General features: G+C 33.1%; 1 protein-coding gene across 1 annotated transcript; it reads left to right on the top strand.

The window, feature by feature from the left end:
- The first annotated feature begins 7,802 nt into the window (after positions 1–7,802).
- LOC130815669 (uncharacterized) lies at positions 7,803–9,966 on the top strand. The gene is made up of 4 exons (XM_057682158.1): positions 7,803–8,192; positions 8,262–8,716; positions 8,819–9,257; positions 9,688–9,966. Exons 1-4 carry the CDS (start codon positions 7,803–7,805, stop codon positions 9,964–9,966), a joined length of 1,563 nt encoding a protein of 520 aa, XP_057538141.1.
- The last annotated feature ends 234 nt before the right edge of the window (positions 9,967–10,200 follow it).

A 10,200-nucleotide genomic window follows, 5' to 3' on the forward strand; every position in this document is an offset into this window, starting at 1 on the left:
GCATGTTTATATGAGTAGTATAATATTCTCAATTATTTCATTGGTAACTCTTATATTGTATTATTTTTTATTTTAATTTTGCTCACTGATTTTGAATTTACTTTCTTTTAATCTCATCCATAAACGCATATTTAATCTCTATCTTAAGTTATTCTCTACATTTTTTGGCTTCAAGCTGATTTTACTTTTCATTAATTTTACCTATATTACAACCAGCAGGATAATATGAGAGGAACAAAGCTGGTAGGGATTATGAACAAAAGAAACTAAAAGTGTGAAATTAGAGTTAGAATCTTCTCCATTATTTAAAAAGTAATGGAATGTCCATTACTCAATCTAATGGCTATAATTGTTTTATGGAGTTTCAATAGAGAAAAATTTAACATTTTATTTTTAATTCTAATAAAAGTGTCAAAATCTTAACATTAGAGAAAAATAATAAAAAGAATCCTAATACGCGAAAGTAATGATGTCCCACTAGGGAGACAGTTGATGCCACCAAATTGCCTAAAATCAAGACATTCATGATTAATAAATGGTATAAAGAAGCCCAATTCTTATAATTCGCCACCCTTTTCATTTTTTCGCCACCCCCCTAGTAAATTATCATATTGCCCTTGGTTTTTGAAAAAATTACAATTATGCCATTAAAACTAAAATTTTCTATATAAACCACACTCATATTAAAAATTCTCTCACTACAACTAAAAACCAACATACAAAAGCAAAATTTGGGAGCAAAAATTAAGTTCGATCCGGAATTTATCAATCGAGGTAAGTTATTTTTAATTAAATTTAATCATCAAAAAAAAAAAAAGGAGTCGCCCAGATCTGGGCGACTCCAATTTTTTTTTTATTTTTTATTTTTTATTTTTTCCGTATGTATTTTGTTAATTTTATTATTATTAATTTAATTATTATTATTATTGTATTGTTATTTTTGTTAATATTAAATATATGTTAATGTTATTATTATTAATTTTATTATTATTATTGTGATTGTTAATTTTGTATTATTAAATATATGTTAATGTTGTTATCATTAATTTTATTATTATTATTGTTATTGTTATTTTTATTTATTATTAAATATATGTTTATGTTTTGTTTTATAAATTATTAGTTTAAATTTGTATGTTGTAATGTTTATTTATTTTTTTTTAGTAAGTGTATATTATTTATATTTTACGGAAAAAAAAAAAAGAAAATGAGTCGCCCGGATCTGGGCGGCTGAACCCCGGTTCAGTCGCCTAATTTTAGGCGACTGAACCGGGGTCCAGCCGCCCGGATCTGGGCGACTCATTTTCTTTTTTTTTTATTTTTTTTATTTTAATTTTTTGTATATTTTGGAGTAATAAATTTAAAAATTGAAATTTAAAAAAAAAAACTGATTATTATATATATATATATAAATATATATATATATATATATATATATATATATATATATATATATATATATATATTTTTTTTTTTTTTTTTTTTTTTATTTTTTCCTTATATTTAGGGAAAATATATTTAAAGTTTGAAATTTTAAAAAAAAACTGATTTTTATTAAAAAATTTATATATTTTTTTTAATAAAATGTTAATATTGTAAATAATTTATTTATTTATTTATTTTAAATTTGTTTTTTTTTTCCGTTTATTTAGGAATAATAATTTTTAATTTTGAAATATAAAAAAAAAAACATGATTATTATTAATAATTTTATATATTTTTTTTAATAAAATGTTAATATTGTACTTAATTTTGGAAAAAAAAAGGTGATTATTATTAATAATTTTTTTGTTTTTTTTTAAAAAAAGGTGATTATTATTATAAATATAATTTTTTTTTATGTTATTACTGTTATTGTGATAGTTAATAATAATTTAATTTTTTGTTGTTATATAATTGTTTATGTTTGTATTATTAATTAATTATTTTGTTTTTTATGTTATTTTTTTCCATATTTTATTTATGATTATTATGTTTTTAGAAATATTATTATTTATAATATTTAATGAAACCGTAAAAAATTGTAGAAAATGGCTGGTAATCAAGGAAAAGGAAAGGGTTTTTTTAGGCAATTGTTGAGAGGTAATAGTTCTAGGCCTACCTTACTCAGAGGGGACCCGCATGAGAGGGGGGTCACGGGTTCTGCTAGGAGGGCTAGGCAGGAAGAGGCGGCCAGACACAGTGAGGCCCAAAGGTCGTGTACGCTGAACCAAGTGCGTACTCATTTTGATGACCAGGCTGATAGCCTCCAGAGTAGTTGGGGGGTTTATAGTGAAGATGATAATGATGCTGATGATGTTCAGTTCCAAGCTCCTGAGCCTGCCCCATTGGACTGGACTATAGTTCGTGGCCCCGACGGCAGATTTGCCCGTGGCGGCCCGAGTTCTTCCGCCGCATCTGAGCGTGCAGGAGGAAGTTTTGTCGATAATGAGCCGCCACGGGGCAGGCCCTCACAGTCCACTAACACGGACTGGTTAGTGACATCACCCCAGCCCGGGGGGCCGACAGATACGCGACTGATCCCTAGCTATGGCGGGCACATAGCTAAACTTATTTATGACGGCTTCGAGCGTACGCCTCCGATTCTGGAGTGCCGTTTTAGGAAGAGACCGGTGGAGTCCATCATCGGACTGAGGGATATGTCCGATGAGCTAGTCGATTTTCTACCTTCCACTTCCCTCGGTCGACTACCGGTCATTATGCACCAGCACATCGACTCTGCTTTTATATCGGCGTTCGTCGAGAGGTGGCAGCCGGATACGAACACCTTTCACATGCCCTGGGGAGAGATGACGATTATGTTGCACGACGTGCAACGCATATTGGGCATTTCTATTGATGGTTCTCTGCCGGCTGAGCCTTCGGAGGCGGAGTGGGAGGTTGGTATCACCAATCTGGTCGGCGAGCCTCTGTCTGAGCTTCGACGTAAAGGTTTATTCACCAGCGGATGCATAAGCGTTGCTGAACTGATGCGACTGTGTCATAGGTCGCAGGCCTTGGATACCCAGACCACAGCGTACTACATGGCTGTCATCGGCTCTACCTTGTTGGCGGATAAGACCAGGACTGGCATGCGACCTCACCCGATAGTTGTCGTCAACGACGATGAACAAGACGTGGCCTGGGGTGCGGTGATCTTGGCGTTCTTGTACAGGCAGCTCGGAATGGCATCTAGGGCTGGTTGCAAGACCATTGCTGGATGCCTCACATTGCTCCAGACATGGATCTATGAGTACTTCCCCGCTTTCCGCCCTCATCCTCGCCGAGATGATGTGCCAAACATGACTAGGGCGGAGATGTGGACGCCGAAGAAAGTAGGTCGTGAGCTGGACAGGTTGATGGAGTTCCGCAAGGTTCTGGACTCAATGACAGAGACTCAGGTATTTTACATTACATTTTGTCATGCATGTTGTTTTTTATTTATAGGAAATTTTTTTTTAACTTGGCCTGTATGCAGGTTGAATGGACTCCCTACAATTTTTCTGCTGCTGCGTTGCTGAATGAGCACCTACGCACCACAGTCATCGGGGGTATCACATGCTTTGATGTTGTGGAGGTGTATTTGCCGGAGCGGGCATTGCGACAGATTGGGTTCGTGCAGTCTATTCCTCCAGCTCCTATTAGACCAGCCAAGGCTCTTCGACCGGCACAAGGAACCTACTCCGTGACCTTTCCTTCTTCTGCTGCTGCATTTGTGGAGGCGTGGAGTAGGTTCCCCTACAGTGCCCGCCTTGTAGAGCAGGGACTTCGACGGGCTACTGTTCCTTCAGAGACTGAACCTAATTACGTTGAATGGTTTAGAGTGTGCTCGCACCCGTACATATCCCGAGACGAATTGCTGGCTTCCGGTCCTGGTCCTGGTTAGAGCAGATCTGATTACGTGAGTTTTATTATCAATTTTTTTTCCAGGTTCTTTTTTTTAATGAATTAATAACGCACATTGTCTTTTTGTGTTTTCAGTTCGCGAAAGAATGGGCCAGTCGATTCGCTCCAGTGGCAAGACTAATATTATATATCTGATTCATACTAGCATAAAAACCAGGAAAATTATCTCTAATAGAATTCATAATAAAGGCCGGTTGCATTCCGGTTGCACTAAGCTGTCGTATGTGCTCCCGAATATCTACATTAATCCTCGCCCTTACATGACCATCTCTGTACACCAAGAACGGGTGGTTATGTTTTCTCTTTTCACCAGGACACACCCTTACCGTCCAAGGTCTTTCTCCTGGTTTACGACTACTTCCTACAATCATAAATTTACACCCACAACTCCTACTTTTAGAACCAGGTCGGGCAGCATTATCTACATCACCCCTAAGTTTACCATAGCAGTGACATCTTAAATAACAACTAACTCTGGAACGTCCTTCTTTCTTTTTATAAGAAGCACGTGTAAATTGAAAACCAATTGTTATTGCTATCGCATCGGCCCAACTATGTAACTCATCTATGGAGATAAATTCCCTATCCGTAACAAAGTGATCGGAGTAGTCTACGTTGTCTCCAAAGTTTTCAAACTCCTGCACATTTGAAATGATATAAATTAAGTACATTAATGACTACAATAATAATAATTGGATTAATAATAACAACAACAACAACAACAACAACAACAACAACAACAACAATAATAATAATAATAATTATTATTATTATTATTATAAGAATAATAATAATAATAATAATAATAATAATAATAATAATAATAATAATAATAATAATAATAATAATAATAATAATAAATAAATAGATAACGATAAATCAAACTAATAATGACAATAACAATAACAATTTTAATAATAATAAAAACATTACGTTAATAAAAAAATTTAAAAACATTTAAAATAAATAAATAATGACAAGACAAATAATAACAATAATAATAATAGTAATAATAATGACAACAAATACAACAATAATAATAATAATTATAACAATAATAAATAAATAAATAATTAAATAAATAAATAAATTACGTAAATTAAAATATTAAAAAATTTAAAAAATAAAAATATCAACAATAAAAATTATAATAATGACAACAACAACAATAATAATAATAATAGTACTAACAATAATTATAATAATAATTTAAAAAAAATTAATACGTAAATAAAAAAATAAAAAAAAAAAAAATTAATAAACCAGTCGCACAAATCTGGGCGACTAACCCATGGTCCAGTCGCACAAAATTGGGCGACTGGTCCATGGATCAGTCGCCCAGATTTTTGCGACTGGACCATGGGTTAGTCGCCCAGATTTGTGCGACTGAACCATGGTTCAGTCGCCTAGATTTGTGCGACTTGTTTTTTTTTTTTTTTCGAACGACAATTTTACGTACCGCATCCAACTCATAGTCGCTTTCGTTAGCCATATTCAACCAATTACGCCTTACAACTTCTTTAACACTTTTTAGAGAGATAGTACCAGTTTTTTAGAGAGATAGTACCGTGTTTGAATTCGTATTTCAAACGCATCTCAGAATTCGATATATATAGACAAATCATCCGCATTAAATTCTTAATAGTGTTATTAAGCGTGATTTACATTTATTAATTATGTTTTAACTCCAATGGCATTTTTGTAATTTTTTTAAATCCAAGGGCAATTAAGTAATTTTAGGGGGTGGCGAAAAAATAAAAAGGGTGGCGAAAAATAGCAACACCCTAAAGAAGACCATAAATAGCAATCATATTCTCGGACACTACAACCCAGCGTCATCTTAATTGCTCTATTCATCTCAATCATTGATTATCATCTAGGTATTCGAGTTCTCAGGTATTATCTGGATTGGATTCCACCTATAATGAAAATGCTCATATTTTAAGGGTCTGTAATTCTTTTTATTGTGTGGAATTTCTTATATATTTTTTAATGAATTTCAAAACCCTTATAATTTCTCTCTAAAAAATGTTTTCAATTAAAATTTAATATTTAAATAATATGGCTAATGAATTTGATAATCAAAATGATGAGAAAAATAATTGATTGGTTTTTGACTAATAGACTAAGAATGCAATAAAAATATGGAGTAAAATTATATGATGAAGAAATTTAAAATGTTGGGAATCTCCTAAATTCTTGTACTATCAAACTTCAAATAGTGTCTATAAAGTGTTGGATTAATTATGTGACTAAACATGATCTTGTTAATCTCAAACTTTCTCTCTGTTGATTAACTATTAGATTTAGACCCTATTAATTCAATTCTCACATGCTAATTTTATCCCGAATTAATAAGAATTTAACTAAAATTTATCCTAAAATAATGTTGATCCTAATTTCATACGCTAGTTCTATTGATTAGTCCAATAAAGCACATTTAATTTAGGGTTATTAACACAATTTAAACACTTTAGTTCTAATTTTATAGACACTTTCAATAATCAAATCATATTTGAATTGTAGGTTCAAACTCTAACCCTAAAAAATAGATCTAATCACTATTCATAATAAAAACAATAAACAAAAACCTTAAGATGATACTAAATATGGATAAATGTGATAATAATGAAGCTTGCAAGAGAAGCAATAACTAATCAATAAGAAACACAATTGATAAGCCAAGAGACAAAAATATGAAGAATAATAATAATTTAATTAAAGGATGATTAATAAAAGACAATTAAAGTTACTAATGGAAGATTAAACTCAATATACAAGAAAATTAAAAGAAAAAAAATTAAATATTATAGGAGACTTACAATTCTCAAAGAAAGATCAATGAAAAACTTAATAAAAAATGAACAATGGAGCAAAGACTAATGGAAAAAGGAGTCAAAGTTGAGGAACCAAGAAGGAACCCTAATCTAGAATTTTGTCTCCCTATTTATACTAATAAGTACTAACCCTAAAAAGTATTTCAAAGACTAAAGATACTTCAAAGTCTCGTGCAGCACATCAGTGAACCGCAGCCAATTCGGTTGTCCAAAGTAGAGCAATCCAACCGAGTCGGTGTTTTGTGCTGGAAAATCACACCAAATTTCAAACGGTCGTCATTACTTGCTCAGTTATTGAAATTGGACATATAATATACCGTTGAAAAGATCTTGAAGTCTAGTTTCAATGCTGTAAACTTGCATTAATACGATATTCCTATCAAAAGTTATGACCAAAAGAGTGAACATGTATTAAAATTCACCTCAAAACTTTTGCATTATAACTAGGAAAAATTACCCTAATAATACGAACTTTCACTGATTTCTCAACAGTAATACGAACTTTGACATGTGTTTTCCGCTGGTATACTAATTTACTTGTAACCGGTAATGTGCTGAGCTCTTTTTAAATTTTTTTTTTCTGATAAAATTAAGGAAAAGAAATTGCAAAACGCGGTACCAGCATCTTCCTCACGCAGCTGCTTCCCTCTCACAAACATTCACTGATTTCCATTTATTCTCTCTTGTTCTCACGCATCAACTACAAAGATATCATCTCATTTATGGTTAGTTTATTCTTCTCAATTGAAATATTTATCCCTAAATTTTGTTTTAATCCCAAAAATTAGGGTTTGTATCCATTTAGTCAAAAATGGATGAAATTCTGTGTCCATTTACTCGAAAATGGATGGAATTTTGTTTCCATTTTCTCAATCCATACATGATTATTGTTTGATGTTAATTAAAAACGTTTGTGCACTCGAAAATGGATGTAATTTAGTGTTTTTTGCTTGTTTTTAGGCTAATTTGAATGATTCAATTACTTTGAAGTTTTGGTATGATGGGGTATTAAAAAAAGGAGTTGTGGGGTTTGAGTATGTGTATGGGATATGTAAAACCATCTCCATAGACCTAGATAAGATGTCATTTTTTGAGTTAGAAGGAATTGTAAAGGAGGATCTTGGGGTAAAACATGAGTTTTGTCTTTGGTATCATTTACCTAATGCTGTTAACTTTATGAAAGGGTTAAAGAGAGTTACCGATGATATTTGTGTTGGGAAAATGTTTGAAGTAGCTGTTGAAAATAAAGCATTATCTGTGTATGTAGTTAATGACAAGGATAATGAGATGTTGGTTCTAGAAATATCAAAAAGTGGTACTAAAGATAGTGAAGTTTTGTCCACTGTTGGGAATAGGAAAAAGTTGACCCCTAAGAGAGCATCTAAGGCAAAAGAATCCCTTAGTGAAAGTTGCATACCTCTTGAATATGATTTTTCTGAAGATGAGCCACATTTTGGTAATAGTGCTAAGGTAAGTGATGAAGATGCATCTAAGGAGGATGATTGACAAGATCTTGATTATGAGCTATCATATGAGGAGGAAGATGAAGATGAAATTTCGGAGGAGCTTGTGCAAAGTCAAGATTTGTCATCGTCATTCGAAGAACTAGAGCAAGTGGGTGATTCTGTTTTGAAATTGGGTGAGTGTAGTAACACACAGGGTCTATATGAGTATGAAAATAGTGATCATGAAGATGATGATGCTACTATCGATTTTAGGAAGTCCAAATGGATTTTTGGGCAAGTTTTTAGCACCCCAGTTGAATTTAAGGAGGCGGTAAGGAAATATGCAATTCATCAGAGAAGAAATGTAAGATTTTATTTGAGTGACAAGTCTAAATTGAATAAGCTTTGTGTAAAGTGTATTGATGGTTGTCCCTTTAAGCTCTACGCTAGTTGGGATAAAACACGAGCTTCCTTTATTGTCAAGAAATTTAATGGTGATCACACTTGTCAAAGAAACATGGATTCTAATCGTCAATTCAAAGCTTCTTGGTGTGCAGATTAGTTACTTGATTTATTCAAGTCAAGGGCACACATTCCTTTTGCAGAACTAGTTGATATTGTTGGGAAACAATTTCGAATTATCATTAGTAGGGGCTTTGCGTACAAGATTAAGTATGCTGCACATAGGAGGTTACACGGATCTATGAAACAACATTATCAGAAACTCATGAGCTATGTTGGGGTTTTAGAACGAAGTAACCCTAATAGCCACTTCGTTGTTGTTACTGATCCAAGCACAAATCCACCAACATTTCAGAGGTTTTTTGTTTGCTTTAAAGGGGTTAAAGATGGTTGGGTTGGTGGATGCAAGAAAATATTGGGCATTGATGGTTGTTTTCTAAAAACATTCTTGGGAGGAATGCTATTAAGTGCAGTTGGGAGAGACCCTAACGAGCAAATGTATCCATTGGCTTGGGCTGTTGTTGAGGGTGAAAACAATGAATCATGGCAATGGTTCATTTCTGAATTGAAGAAGTCCGTGCCTCATGATAATGGTAAAGAGTGGATACTAATATCAGAGAAACACCAGGTATACTGATTTATACTCATTTAGCTACTGATTTATACTCATTTAGCTACTGTGTATATGCTGTTGTGTCCATTTAGCTAAGTATACATCCATTTAGCTGATTACTGTGTATATGCTGCTGTGTCCATTTAGCTAAGTGTATACAACTGTACTAAGTGATGTGTCTATTTATACTGCTGATTTAGCTAAGTATACATCCATTTAGCTATTGATTACTATGTATATGTTGCCGTGTCCATTTAGCTAAGTGTATACAATTGTACTAAGTGCTGTGTCCATTTGTCTGACCATTTTGGCTGATTTATACTACTCATTTAGCTAAGTGTATATAACTGTACTGAGTTATATGCTGTGTATACTCATCCATATGCTGGATTAGCTATGTGTATACTCATTTATATGCTGCTGTGTATACTCATCTATTGTACAGAGCATTTTGAGGGCAGTCCAGCTGGAGCTTCCAAAAGCAGAACATAGGCATTGTGCTAGGCACATCTACGCAAATTGGAACAAGTCATTCAAAGGAGAAGAGATGAAATTACTGTTTTGGAGATGTGTCAAAGCATACAACTTGGTTGATTTTGAAGAAGCAATTAGTGAGATGGAGGACGTTAATCCGATTGTTGTTGACGCCTTTAGGAAATGCGGTCCACACTTGTTTTGTAGATCTTTTGTCAAACTAGAAGGAAAGTGTGATGTTATTTTGTGAAATATGGTAGAAACTTTTAACAATTACATTATGAATGCTAGATCCCATCACTTAATAGATATGCTTAAAGAAATTAGATCAATGCTAATGAAGAGGATGACTAATAAAAAGAAAGAGGCATTGACGAAGTGGAAGGGTTTGTTATGTCCAAAGGTACAAAAATGTTAGATTCACAGAAGCAAGAAGCAGCTAAGTGCACTGTCATTCCTTCAACATCAACTCGTTTCCAAGTAG

This window comes from Amaranthus tricolor, chromosome 6 (assembly GCF_026212465.1).
Source record: "Amaranthus tricolor cultivar Red isolate AtriRed21 chromosome 6, ASM2621246v1, whole genome shotgun sequence".
Lineage (NCBI taxonomy): Eukaryota > Viridiplantae > Streptophyta > Magnoliopsida > Caryophyllales > Amaranthaceae > Amaranthus > Amaranthus tricolor.

Coding starts and splice junctions, on each gene's coding strand:
- LOC130815669 (XM_057682158.1), top strand. CDS start 7,803: ATGTCATTTTTTGAGTTAGAAGGAATTGTAAAGGAGGATCTTGGGGTA. Junction 8,717..8,818: donor CGTCAATTCAAAGCTTCTTG/GTGTGCAGATTA, acceptor TATCATTAGTAG/GGGCTTTGCGTACAAGATTA. Junction 9,258..9,687: donor TAATATCAGAGAAACACCAG/GTATACTGATTT, acceptor TCTATTGTACAG/AGCATTTTGAGGGCAGTCCA.